Raw genomic sequence first — 15,500 nt, 5'->3', positions numbered from 1 at the left:
TGACGACTATTTCCGAACAAGAAACTGTCTGAGATCTCCAAGCCTCAGGCAGGAAACAAATATTTGTACAAGTTTTCTTCATCAATAAACTTTTGAAGAAAATGGTTATAAAAATATTTATGATTGACTCCACTGTTGTAAAACAAGAGAAGTTATTATCACAATCAAAGAGGGGGGAACTAGTTTAACAACAATCATGTTGCCTCACAGTCTCTGTAACTTCAACACCCATAAATCATATATCAATACATACAATATATTCCATGTCATTACTTTTCAGTCCTTTATGCAAAATTTGCATCATAGAAATTTTTGGTATCCATGTAAATATCAGAGGAGGAAACAAGTTTTATGGATTGAAAAACCTGTTAGATACACTTCAAAACGATTTTTGCAATTATCCTAATTATGATCCATTAAAAACAGTAAAAAAAAAAAGTCATTGCTACAGAAAACAGCTGATGTAGAAATTTCTACAAAATCAAATTCATAGGAAAGACATTAAATGACCTACATCCTGCAGTACTTTCAAGGTTAACTACTGAAATATAATCACCCAGCACTATGAATCAAGCAGGATGTACCATACAGTGTACCCTGTTCAAGCACCAAAAAAGAAAAAAATGAAGAAATTTTTAGGATGTACAATATTCCTAGTCACAAAGTACAAACTCACCCTATGACCTAAAACACAATGCCTGTGATTTTCCTTCACTAAATAGCATTTATTAACAAAATGTTGTTTAGAACAATTATTGTATTCTTAGATTTTAATACTGGTAATTTCAAAAGCATTTGTGAAGCTCGAGTCATACTTCATACCAAAAAAAGCTAAGTAGTATCTCTACTGTATAACAAGTTATGAAAATAGCCAACAACTTCCCATCAACACTTTTTATGGACCTAGATAAAGGTAAAAAAATTTGTAAAAATATTCTACCAGTACAACATTTCTCCTGGCCTAGGGACACTTCAGACTGACCACCTAACAGATCACATCTTAATTGATCTTCATCCATTATCAACAAACTCTCCATTGGAGAGAAAACAAAGGACAAATACTTGAAAAAAAGGAAAATCTGGACACATTGAAGATTCACCTGTTATAGCATTGCTGTGTTTAACATCACCCTCCTAACATATAATAACTTCAACCGTAAAAAGTACTTAGTTGCACTGACCTTATATTCTGAGATTATACTTTGAAATTGGATACTCTTTTCTGATATTTTCACCATTATGAGAAGCTTACATTAAAAGTTTTATTATCTTCAAATGTGAGAATGAATTTGTGTCCTTGATCAGCATTGTTAAGAAAGGAAAGCCTAATAAATAAGCCACTAAGACTTTCAATTGAGGTCTGAAAGAGTACTCCAACTTTACTAAGTTGCATAGGTTCTTTTTATGACAGTGTTAAGGATATTTCAAATATATTTCAACGTGACTTGTGCACTCTGAAACATCCTTGTCATCTCAATAACTATTGAAGGAAGAAAAATATATCATATAATTTATGGCGTAATTACAAATTTTTTTAAAAGACTTCCATCTTTATCCTAGCTAAGTCACGCTACTCACATTCAATCGATTTTACCCACTTCTCAAAAACTCAAAATTTCTCTGCATCATGTACTTTCAGTGTATGAAAAGGGTAATAAGATGCCCTAGGTTACATTTCACCGATTTCTTAACAGTTTATTCTAGACCCTTGAACTTTTTATCAGAAATTCTTTTGATTGTAGCTTTTATAAAAAGTTTTAGACATTTATTCAATTTACATCCTGCATCTTAAAATTATGATCCCTGATGAGTTTAGTCTTTCATGTAGCATTGTATAAAATACTTGGAAATGAATAACTGAGCACAGTATTTCCGTATGCAAGGTATAAGCATGAAAAAGCTTTTCTATGATCTAAATTTAGATTAGAACAAGGAATGATCTAAAGATTCAAATTTTTTTCTCAAACTAATATAATAGCCAGGAACAGTAACTCCTGAATTAAATGTACATCTTTTATTTCAAATATCGTTGAATCATTTTCCCTTTAAAAGCCCCTGAAATCTCAGTCTAGTCATCAATGGTGCACCTGTACCCCAATTTCACAACACCCTTAAGAGTCCTATGACAGTCATCCTCATCAATTTACATATCTCCAAGTCCCCCTTGAAGAGCCCCACAAGAATCTTTCTCATCAGCTTACCTGTTTCCCAGTCCCCCTTAAAGAGCCCCAAGATTGTCATACTGATCAGTTTACCTGTCTCCCAGTTCCTCTTGAAGAACACCTAGATTGTCATCCTCATCAGTTTACCTGTCTCCCAAGTACCCTTAAAAAAACCCTGTGAGTGTCATCCACATCAGTTTACCTGTCTCCAAGTCCCCCTTAAAGAACCCCACGAGTGTCATCCTCAACAGTATGCCTGCCTCCCAGTCCTTCTTAAAGAACCCCACAATATAGCCATCCTCATCAGTGTCTCCTGATTCCCCTCTAAGAGCCCCAAGTTAGTCATCCTCATCAGTTTACCTGTCTCCCAGTCACGCTGAGTTAGGACAGGTGTACAAATATATATACATCCGATTAGTCCACAGTACAATCTCAGATAAAATAGGTACTTGTGTGAAAAAAAGATAAAACTTTTCAATGAAAATAATTCGTACAAGTAAATATGTGGGTACTTATAAAGAATTTAACATCCCTCTATAAATCATTAAATTGATGTTCCATCAGTTTAGAAACCGGATATATTGTAACCAAATCTTGAAAATTCTAGACCCAGGGAGAGCTTTTAAAAGTTGTTTGAATTAAGGATGATATTAATTACCCTTTCATAAATAATAACTTAAAATAGCAACAATCTTTCATGTGAAACATCTCCACATCCCGATTATGGCAGAATGAATTAACTTAAATGTGATATTGTAAGCAAATCATGGCTATCTTTCACCCAATTAAAGTTACAAAAGGATGCAACATTTTGTGAACATACATGTTTTAAGAGAAAACAACTTCAAACATGCTTGCATACTAAAGGTAATAGATATATACCCCTCAGTGTAATCTCTATGTATAACTTCTATCAAAATATATCTTGCATTATAGATGCTCCAGCTATGCAACTACTGTAAACTGTATAGATTTCAGGAAGTAAAACTCAATCAGTGATATTAGACTTCAAAATTTGAATTTGTTTTGTGAGAAGTCTAACTGGTTAACCTAAAATTTCAATGTGAAAAAGCACTTTGTAAAATAGCATCTTTACACAGACATTAATAAAGACCATTATTGTACAAAAAGTTGCTGTCAACTAAATTTTGATGACATCTAACCAAAAATAAAGGGTGCCACTTATAATTGCATAAAGAAATGAAAGATGGTTAAGAAATACTGATTGATGGGAATTCAATTTTTTACATATCAAATTTGACTCATATTTCAACTGTTGCAAGAAAAACTGATCAGGACAAAAATATTTGACAATTCACAATTGATGAAAAATGACTGCTAATTTTGCCAATTTTAGCCATTGAACATGTCAATGTTTGAAAAATGGAAGTAATTGTGGAATGAAGATTTAATTTGTGTATAATAAACGTAAGTACAAACAGTGTTCCATGACCTCAACTAATTACCCAACTTTGTAGATAACTTTAAATAGAGGCAATCTGAATGCATCATGCAACCAACAAAATGTTTCCAAAACCTTCAGCATGTTATCATGTATGAAGCCGTGACAGTAGCCAAGTAGCTTTAATTGATTGTGTGAGACCTATCTATACTCTAATGGTAGAAACGAAAATGTTTTCACATCATGTAGTATTCTAAAGAAGTTGACACAATCGTCTTGAATGGAAAGCAAACAAATTATCAACATTCTCGACCAAGAGGGAAATTGATGCTTTACGTAAACGTCGAGTTTGTTAACTTCCAATCAGCACTCAATCATGGTCTCCTAGAAACTATGTAAACGTTGGCCGAGGACAAAGTGTCATTAGATCTGGGTCTCATGTCTACACTTGTTCCTTATCTTAAATGCCACATCATTTCAACACCATTCAAATAAGACCCAAATTGATGTGTATGGGTAAATATACCTAAGCAACACCCTTGTACCTAATGGTATCACACGGATATATTGATGAAAAGAAAAAAATCAACATCTTGAAAGAATAAACATCACTTTTCATCTCATTTTTAAAATAATTAAAGACTTGAACTGAGGGTTAAATAATTACCTTAGATGGTATCAACTCAAATTATTAAATCTTATTTTTGGGTATTTTCTTTTTTATGTTAAATATACGATATTCTAAAAGAAAATACTGGATGACAGATAGAAGCGTTTCATCTTTCATGATAAGAATCCCACTCAATTGAAAGTGATTTTGCAATTTTATATTCTTTCTAATTAAACTGATAACTTATGTCAGAGTTGAAGCAACACGTAGGCTGGCACTATAGTCCCCCGCAATTGTATCAAGTTCTACACTTACTGAAAATAAATCCTTGAAAACGTTGCATGACACCAAATAATGAAGTTTAGTGAACCCTTATGCTTTTAGGCAACAAATCTTATTACTTAAAAAGGTTTGAAAGGAAACAGGAAAAATTCAAAATTTTTTCTTTTTTTTAAATCACATTTTCCTCTTATCTTCAGAAACGAAAGTTTCATTATTCCTCTTGAGTCACTTTGTTCAATATTGACAATACTTAGTGACATCTCTTAATAACATAAAGGAAACAGGAAATCAGTATGTAAAAAATCTTTTTTTTTGTCAATTTTTACATCTTATCTTCTACTTTGCATTTTATTTTCATTGTTCAACACATTTTTCTAAAATATGGAGACCCTACTTATGTTACAAAGAAAATTCCAACTTTATCAAAGAAAATTGAAATTTTTTTGTGCTTTTCAGACAATAATCCTAAAAAAATTTCAATCAAATTTTGTCATTAGTCAATTACCAATACATAGCTAGGTTTGAGAAGCCTCTTTCCCAAGCCAGCTGTTATGTCACAACTTTGGGCTGTACCTAAAATTGTTGATTGTAAAAACTATTCAGGAACAAAATTTTGACATACATTAGATTGTATTAGTGTAAAATAGGACAAAACATCAGAAAAGTAGTGATGAATATACTGTAGTAACATAAAATAGCTGTCAATGATGAAAGTTTCATTACAGGCGACATGTACCATTCGTGGAGGACAAAAAAAATCGTTGTACATGATTGGACAATAAAATATGCGTGTCTAAATGATAAACATAAATAATTATCTTGCCAAAAAAAAAACAAAGGACGAGACTATTTTGGCTTCAACCGTTAATGACTCATCGATCATCTTATATCCCACATCCTAAAACACTGGAATGAAGATTACAATACGCCAAAAAAATGTCGAACAATGATTCATTTTTATGTCTGCATAATTTGTGTGTCTTATCAAAACAACAAATTAACAAATAAAATACTAAATCAGTATCCCGTTCAAGGTTTATGGACACATACAATTACGTATGCAAATCAGCCGACCTAAACACAAAAATCACATCTTCTCTTTGACGTTAGTCGTCAAAATCATATCTCATCGCATTAACCACATTTAGAGTTTAAACAATTAATCCTGAATTTGGCAATGTTCTTAGCTTCTGCAGCCCTAATAATGGTTAGATGGGAGTAGATAACTCAAGGTGATTTAATTAAACTTATAAATTCAAAACTTCGGATGAGACAGATAAAGGAATGAAACACAATACTGTCTGTGGACAAAAGAACCATTACAAAATCTGTATGCATCAATCCCGAATAAATTTTCAGCACTTGAAGCAATGAATATGTACATGTATATATTTATCTATTATGTCATTATTTGTATGTATTTCAAAAGCTTTTTTACATGATTTTCTACGCACCAAAAATATAAAACATAATTTCATCTCAAAAAGACATAGATGCATGTATACATGGACAATAAAATAATTATACATCTACTTTAAAACTACTGTTTCCACAAGTTCAAATCAAAAATTTGAAGAAAAAAAATTTAAAAAACTGTGAGTAGTGGGGGAGTTTAATTATAATTATATACGATCATATTTATTCGCCAATTTTATAGATGAAGTTATGAAGGAACTCTCAGAGCCTTTATTCATCAAATTATCAAATTTTATAAATCACATTGTTAGTATTTTCAATTATCATATTCAGCATTTTACTACCAAAAGTTGGCAGACCCACTCGTTAATCAATCTATATTTAATCACAATTCAAATTTTAAGATATTAAATTATTATTCTATTTAATTTTGCTTATCAAATTTCGTTTCATTTGTTGATAAAAGGACTGGTATTTCCATCGTGCTATCAGGTTTGCAAAGAGATGAGGGCCACTCTATCATATTTAATTTGGACGAGGTAGATGTCCCCTTCTGTTATTACCAGGTGACAACAATTACCAACAATGTTAAATTTTCATTTTATTTACCCAAAACCTCTTTGAAATATACAATGACTACGAAATTAATGTAGAAATTCAATTTGCATGACAAACACAAATATTAAGAGGTTCGTCCACATATATAGAGTTTGCAACAAACTTTGTTCTGAATACAAAATCATTCAAGTGTCAAAAAGATAACTGTAAATTCCTTTACATGGCTAATCACTCTGTCAGCCCCCTTTGAAATTTAAAAGCATGCTATGACCGATCAAAGTAGAATGCCCCAGGCCGATGCTTTAAAACGACTACATTGTGTAACTTTCAATTTCCAAGTGATACAGTAAAGAACACTTTGGGAGATTAAGCCCACTCAGGGAGTCCAGCAATTATATAGCATTATGATAGGATTAAAATGTTCAGGTACTTGTCTGCCTAAAAGAAAGGTGTGATGTAATAAAAAATCAATTCACAAGATATCTATACTGAATGTTAAAACAAGGGTGATATTAATGATGAAAAACATGCTTCATAAAATATACTCCATTTACAATAAAAGTAAATGCAGACAAAATATAAGAAACTTTAAGTTTTTATGTTGATTTCTCATGATGAATGTAATTTTTAACTGAAGAAATGAAAAAATAGGTCAATCACTTCTATTTCTAGCAAACCTTTTATTTAAACTGTGGTAAAGTTCCAAGACAAGCTTTTTCAATTGGTCTTTTTATACTCCATTTCTAGGTGAAAATCAATTTTGTAATTTAAAAAGCTAAAAACCAATTTTTTTACAACTTTAAGTAGCATGAACCTAAACATTATCAAAATGATTAAAACACATTCCTTACAGAAAAGATATCAGTGGAGAATAAAACAAAAAATAAATACATGTATATACTATGATACAAAAACCCTTCCAAATTATTAAAAGGGCCTGTAGAAAAATTTATCACTGAGCCAACAAGATAAAACACCTTTATATTTTGACTGGTCAGTCATACACATGGATGAAAAATGAAAATAAAATAAAGTGAATGTTGTAAAGATCTTGTATAAACAACTCCCATTAAGCCTTCGTAAAGATGATTCAACAAGCTCTTTAATAACATCATTTTCAGCCTTTTATTGTGAATAGAGCCATTATAAGGGAAAGAGAACCATGACCTGTTATATATTTACTGTTAGAATTATAAGGACGATGAAAACATTTACTCAAACTACTGCTTCTGAAACCATTTAATTAAAAACTCTTATGAAAGAATAATCCTTCAAAATTTATGACATCTTTTATTTTATTTTGTTATAGTATTAATCACTGAGAATGTCACGTACATTTACAAGTCTTCTCTCATCATCATAGCATACCAGGAAATATTTACTTTTATTGATGCATTTAAAAGTGATGAAATGAACGATCAGGTTACAAAATCTGTCTCTCCCACCCGTATCATGTAATCAGTGTTAAATTGTATAATTTCTTTATTTATTGTACATCACCTTTTAAAGTAATTTCTTGGAGGTTATTTATTATTCAGAAGCAACAGATTTCCAAAAATACTTACTACCCATTTTCTTTACGACATGATTTCTCCTGAAGTCAGTTAGCTTGAAAGAGCATAAAATCACATATGCAAAGAAGTTCATCATGTGTACTTAATGCTTTATAAAATCATATGTAACTTATGGTTGCCTAAACGCAAAAGACTCCAAATTTTATATATTTTTCAACATAGGTCAGCTTAGTTTTCAATTTGGGCAAGTAGAATTTTCACCAACTTGCCCAATAGGACAAGGTTCAGAAAATGTTACCATCAACTCTGCTTTTAGAATAATAGAACTAGTTTAAGTTTTTAATTAGTCTGGTTGCCTGTTGCATCTACCTGATCACTCTCTTCCTGTTCTTCTGTATAAGGTCTAAAGTGCTGTTCACTGACTGGGACTGCACAAACCTCATCTTCTTGAGCTATAAATAGAGAAGTAAATTGATTCTAGTGTTGAACAAAAGTGTCAAGCTACTTGTACTTGCATATCAAAGTTTGGTCAGTCAACCATGACTCTTGATTGAGCCTTTACTGTTGTTTCATTTTTCGTTGTTTTTTTTTTTTTTTTTTTTTTTTTTTTGTCTTTTATAAAAAAAATTTCTTGTATGAGACTTATGTTTCCACAAATGTTCCAATAATAGTTTCACTTCAAGTGACCTTCAATAAGAGGTCAGTATGAACCTTACATTCTGTGCTGTTCTTCTACAATTCAAATGAGTAAAAAATCAGATTTTTTTTTCATTCCTGCTTCTTTAAACATGGAGTTCAACTAAGATCCCCCTTGAAGAAAACTTTTCATAACTGTTTCTAAATATGTGGATGAGGTCAACTTTCATCTTACTTGAAGGTGACTTTTATAACTGATTCTTAAAACATAGAGGGGTCAAATTTTGTACCCCTTGAAGCAGACTTCAACAGCTTTCTGCTGATCAGAAAATTCCTGTCCATGAAACCAAGAGATTTTTGTGCAACAACAACAGAGCAAAAATCTCAACTAAAGCCAATGAACATCAACCCTGCAATGTCATCCTTACATTCAATATTGATGTTTCAGGGATAACCCACCTTGGGATACAAATGTATTAAAATTTTTCTTTTCGTCAAGTATGCTGCGATCCTAACATATTACAAAATCATCATTAAATGAATATTTTCCCACTAAATGCCGATGTAAGTTGTCAAAAACCCGGAGTTAAAATTGATAAATATTATTAAAACAGATTTAATTTTATTAAATACGGCATGTTCTCTCAATAAAATCAATAACTCTTTTTCCTGAAGCATTTCTAAGTATCATAAATGCATTTTCTTGGTTATACAAACATCCTTATTTTGAAATCGGGTACAATTTAATGCTTTTATAAAATTTTTATGAGTAAAACACATGACGCGACTTAGCAGGGTTTGAGAGGGTTGCAGCCCAAGGTATTTTGTAACAAAAAAACTTCATCTATTTACTGTTTATGAGTTACAACATCTTCAGAAGTATTTAGGCTTACAAAGCCGAATAAAGAAAATGTAAAGACATATATAAATATTTGCAGATCTGTTTAAATGTAATGTATTTCAATGGTTTTCCCAACATCACAAATTTATCAGCTGAAAAATTCTTTAATGTGTTTCAATTTCATTTCAAAAGGAAAATTGCTATGTCCAAACCTTTAAAATCAATGTTTGATGAAGATTTCTTGAGCAGATTTTAATGAAACTGGGTAGTAAGTTATGACCATGAAAATGACAAAGCCTTTTTTAAAATGCTATGATCACCCAACATGAAGCACTCAATTTTATAAATGACTACTTTTTTCAATAGTCAATTGAACGATCATCAAGTATATATTTATATAAGCTTATAGTTCTTTCTATTCCCATTTCTCTTTATTAGTAGTTCATATAATCTTGCTAATACTTTGTAGTCAAAGAAGACAATACAAAGTGATGAGATCACAATATTTATAAATGAATTTTTTTTTCATGTAATAATAAAATAAAGTCCCTGTGTATATAAAATGGAATTATATAATAGCAAATTTTGTACTACAACCAGTTTTGGTCATGACATCACTGCATAGCATAGCAGACATACAGACAACAGCTTCATCTAAAATAATTTCTTGGAAGTTTAACTCTAAAGCTCATGTTAAAATTTCTAACCAAAAATGTGTTTGATATTGAAGTGGAAAAACTGTTTTACAACTGATCAACCATAATAAAAACAAATCATCATGTTTCAATAGAAGGAAGGACTTGTACTTAATGCTACTTTTTTCCCATTTGACTTTTATGACAAAGACCAGATATAGAAGTAAAGCAGTGTCCTCGATAAATCGCTTAAAAATACCACTATAAAATGTTCATCACATCATCAATACATGTAAAACAGAAACATTTTATGTATCTATATGCCATTAAAGGCATCCATTAATGACTACAATGTCCAAAAAACATATATTTGTTATTTCTGCAACAATTACTCGAAGATCAATCAAGATCTAGCCTAGAGGCTCTCCAGTGATGAGGGGGAAAAGGTTGATTTTATGTTTACTGATCAAATCCTTTTATTGTTTTATGCTTTACGTGGACACCTTATTCATTTATGAGGTACATAATGAAAATATGACATGATTTTTCTATTTCTGGACTAAGGTCTTGTTACTTTTCAACTTTCCTAGTTCTTGTACCTCAAAGCCTTCACAAAGATGCTTGACCTGGTAGCAAACAAGTTAACTTATTTAAAGACGTAGACTGAATAAATACTGAGACAAAAGAAACAGGTATGATTAAATTTGCAAGTCGACACAGGTGTGTCATTAAATTGATGTGGAGTTCTTGGTCAACATCAAGAAATTGTATAGCAAGTTCTCGGCCAACATCTTTGTGATAAAGTTAACAACTTGACGTCAAAAGAGTCAGCCAACGAAAAATCAATTTGTTTGGAGAAAAAGTTAGCAAATAAAGGTCCAGCAAAATGCTTTCATTGTGTTCTACAAATATGATTAAATATTTAATGAATTTATTTCATTCCTTTATGCTGCAATTGTTTCTTTCACAGGGATACAGAAGAAAGAAAAAATTGATTTCTTTATATCACCAAAAGAAACTAAACACAATTATCATCAACTTTTCCACAGAAATAACTGATTAAATAAACAAAATAAACTTTCTTGGCGACTTTGCATCTACGCTGACAAAACATTTGAACAGCCAGATCAAAGTTTGAACTAATAATCAATTTTTGTGATTCTTCGGCCTTTAAGTAAAGAAACGCCTCATACCATCCTGTTCCTACCCATCAATAGAGTTTCAAACTGTTCATCATGTAAACGCCCATCAAATTCAGCATACAAATATATTTACCCAACGTCAATAGCATCTCTTTGTCATAAGTCTATTACAAGAGCCAAGAAATTGTAATGAGTGTAATACAAAGTTTCATTATGATTATTGGTGTCAGTTTTTCTTTATTTCTAAAGTTCTTTTAAAGAATGTGAAAGAATTTTACTTTTTAATTTTCATTTTTTCTTACGACAAACAATGTAAGTATTGACAAAGTCACAATCCTTGATCTATGGAGAATCTCAATTAAGTTTCAGTATTGTTGTTTTGCAACTTTTGAGCAGGAATTGTTTTGCCCCTGAAATTGGTGGATGCCCTTTTTGTGCCTTTTAATGCACAAAAAGTACTAAAGTTGTAAAGAGATACAAACACAAATAGAAAAAATCTCAAGATTCAATCTCGAAATTTAATTACAAGTCAGGGAGAAAAATTTTTGGCTGCTATTATACTTTAGATAATGATTCCATCGATGCAAAGTTTAACAATACGGTCCTATACAAATCAGGTGTTCAGGTTATTTCAAATGTATAATGAGGCACTTCTTAATAACATCCTCCGTTTAACATTACCCACCGAGACCTACTTTAATACATCATTATTAAATGCTTTTTTCATTATTAAACAGGCAGAAAAATATCCCTATATCCATCAACACAGCAATGAATAGGGAGGTCACAATATTTGGCAATCAGAGATTGTACATGATTTAGCTCAATTTCTATAGATGCTTTTAAGTCCCCCGAAGAGGCTAGAAGCTTTACTGATAACCCCAACTCTATCTCTGAACAATCGGTATCAGCTGACGTCCGATGAACCGCACTGATGAGAACATTGCCAGATGAGGCGATCCCAGATAAGCGTTTATTTACACCGACAGTGGGATAAGGACTTCTAGAATCAGAAGCTTTTAAGAAGATTAGTTTCAAAGTTAAACAGTACATATGACTAATACAAAGACAATTTAAAGCTGCTGTTTACTCGAAACTCAACAACTTCCATATTTGTAAACTACACTGTTGTTATCATTTCTGTTCATCTGTGACAAAAAGATACAACAATGCAACTCTGTATGTTCATTTATCTCTGAAAACTGCACAAAACTACAGTTACATGACATAATTTTTATTACTAATGGTTTTACCAAGAATGAAATTTTCCGCTAGTTTCATTATCAAACCTATATAAATGCTTTGTTGGCAACAAAAATTACAAATGTTCAGCTGTTAAAACTTTGAATTGGATCCATATAGCATGTTGTGATACTTAACTTGTTCCATATATTGAAAATTATCTTACATTTCCCGTAGAAAGTTGCAACTATCAACAAGTTGCAACAGTATACAAAGTACAGTTAAAAAAATAACTTGAAAGATTGATGCATCTAAATTAAAAGCATCTAATAGTATATTGTGCCTGAAGGTACCACTATATCATAGTAAGAGTAGTCTGTACCAAGCACTTGTCTCCAACTTTTCCATTGTTGAATTTGTTCATAATTTTCCAAACCAACCAATCAACAAAATAATGTGAAGTTCTACTTTCATAGAAACACGACGACATCATTTAATAGCCAGAACATGTATCTGTTTTTCTACAGACACACTGTATATTTAGATCAAACTGATATTTTACATTTTATTGAATTTTGTCAAAGAGAATCTTAAATTCCCGATCCAGTATGTAAGTTTTGTCACCTAAGACCTAAGATTTAGTCTATTAAAAATTGGTTTCAACCACCAAGTTCAAAATTCAAAGTATTTAATTGCGCTAATCATGGGCCCACAAGGGCAAGACAAAACAACATTTATGATTTCATAAACAGATACATGTAATGAAATTTTATTGAAAGTTTTTGTTGACTTCAGACAGAAAAATATTGTAGTTTATTGTTAAGGCTAGTAGCTGATTTTTATTGGCACTGAGACTGATGGATAAAAGAAGTAACATCTTCAATGTTTTTTTTTTTGGCAAAAAATGGCATGGCATTCACCAGAGAATTTCTAAAGCTCCTACCAGTTGTACTATTGTACTCGGCATTTTTCCACAGTGAGACAACAGATTTTCAATCTCTAATATTAAGAGGATGGGTACATCCAAGGACCAAAAAGTGATTGATGTACAAACAAGTCCCTTGTGGCTATATGCAAATGAGCTCATGCCTTGTCTATTAAAGTCCTTAACAACTGACAAATTTAGCATCCACGGAAGATAGATGAGGGCAACACATAATTTCCTCTTTATTCAAATCAAGTTTTTAAAAAGAATTTAATATTAAAATTTCTACTCAGGTGCTGAAGGTTAGTGGTACATTTCAGCATTGCTGTACTTTTGAGAGGCACTAAAAGGAAATTCCAGTAAGCAAGTGAAAGGAAAAAAAAATTGTACTGTCAAAATTCAAATTATTACTAATTAGCAAATGTCTGCAGTAATGGCTTGACAACTCTTCATCATCATGTAAATTCTATGAAATTAAGCATTCGTCACATTTACTGGTGTCAAAATTACCCCTAAACTACCTCTTTCATTAATATATGGCTGAACAACCTATCTGGACATACTACATTATTAACTATTTTTTAATTAATTAGTTTCACTTCATTAGTACAATGGGACACCATGTGGTACCTCATGATATATTTGTAATTACTTTTTTATCACAATATCGAAAACAGGATTTGACACCAATAAATACTGCACATAAATCAGAGAATAACAGTATTCTTAATTTCCGTAATTACTACATTTCAAGTCTTTGGTATTTATGATATCACAATCACTTACGAACATTCTCAGATTTTTTTTTTTTCAATTTGTGTATTAGTAAAAAGTAAGCATTTGATGTTGCATTTAATTGATACAGGTGAGCTTCAGAGTAACACTAAAATATTGTCCACTTTAAGTTCTAGAGAAATAGTTACTTTCAATATCAATTTATTATTTTATTTCAGTTGACCAATTTACTTTCCTCCTGAGATGGTCATTAAATTTAAATAACCATTTATAAATCATACATTCATCAAATAACTAATAAAGAAATCAAATTGGCAATGAAAACTACAGGTTAAAATAGTGTAGCGGTCCAAAAATTGCACTTTGAATTTTAATGGCATTAAATATGACATAATTTTTCCAAAATTAAAATAAAAAAGGACAAGTCTATATTAACAATAAAGTATCTTAACTAATGACCAGAGGCACACATATAGGTGCAGAAATAAACAATTATATTGTATTGAAACTCTAATTAATCTAAAGAACAATACAAATTAACATGGAAACATTTAATGTAAGGGGAGATAACTCATAATTGTTGCGTCAATGACAAATTACAAAATATTTGTTGCTGCAAGACAAAATAACACCTTTCTCCATAAACAAGGCCCTAGGAGACAACAAGGTTTCCATGTCAATTAGATATATTATAAATATTATGTTTAACACGAGAATGGCCCTGTCAGCGTGTTACTATATATGTAGAAAGGTATAAAATGGTTATACCACCAGTATGTGTGGGTTAATTGGTCCAATTTCAATGACAGCTTGTTTGAAAATAACTGTGGCTATGTTAAGGTTTTTGAGAGGTGATGTGGCACATAATTATCTACTGGCACTGGCGCCACAAAAATTGAGAAAAAAAATTACTCAAGTCGGAGTATTCTTAACTTTTTTTGGCATCATACAATTGCAAGTTGATTATATTCTCTACTTTAGTTTAAGTTTCCTGGACCCCAATTCTGTTTGAACTTCCATCATCCAATAATGTTACATCTAAATAATAGTTAATGCTTTGTTTCTATAGATGGTTCATGAACTGGACACATACCTTCCAATTTGCATTTGCTCTAGAAAAAAATGTTTTTATTCCACAAATCTTACAGAAACAATTTATAAGATATTTTGTTGTAATTCTCATGTAAAACTCGCATTTATATTAACTTTCATTCATATTTTAGCCTTATAGGTCTACATTTAATATATTAACATTAACCCTTTTTCATACATAAAAACAGTTTTGGATTAAGATTGTTTAAATGTGATTCTTTGCCTTTTTTCACAAGGAAATTTAAGACGGGAAAAGATTAAATATTGGCTTAAAACATCAGCAGTCTCTCAGATAGAAAGCTTAGAAACATGTTTCTTTAGCAAAATGTTGAAGAATGCATTATTTCAGAAAGAGTATTTGCCAAGGT

At 31.2% G+C, this 15,500-nt stretch overlaps 1 protein-coding gene across 3 annotated transcripts in view; it reads right to left on the bottom strand.

Annotated features, from left to right (window-relative positions):
• LOC148617278 (ras-responsive element-binding protein 1-like) overlaps positions 1–15,500 on the bottom strand; it is a 51,618-nt gene that overhangs the window by 23,514 nt on the left and 12,604 nt on the right. For all 3 annotated transcript variants that reach the window (XM_088584845.1, XM_088584844.1, XM_088584846.1), the window contains one exon: positions 8,314–8,396. In XM_088584845.1, the coding sequence (XP_088440971.1) occupies positions 8,314–8,396 (83 nt within the window). The remainder of the gene's footprint in view (positions 1–8,313; positions 8,397–15,500) is intronic.

This window comes from Perna viridis, chromosome 5 (genome assembly GCF_037379345.1).
Source record: "Perna viridis isolate PV_CMFRI_1.1 ecotype Kerala chromosome 5, ASM3737934v1, whole genome shotgun sequence".
Lineage (NCBI taxonomy): Eukaryota > Metazoa > Mollusca > Bivalvia > Mytilida > Mytilidae > Perna > Perna viridis.
Note: the sequence above shows the minus strand (reverse complement) of the source record. Positions and strands in the feature narration are given on the sequence as shown.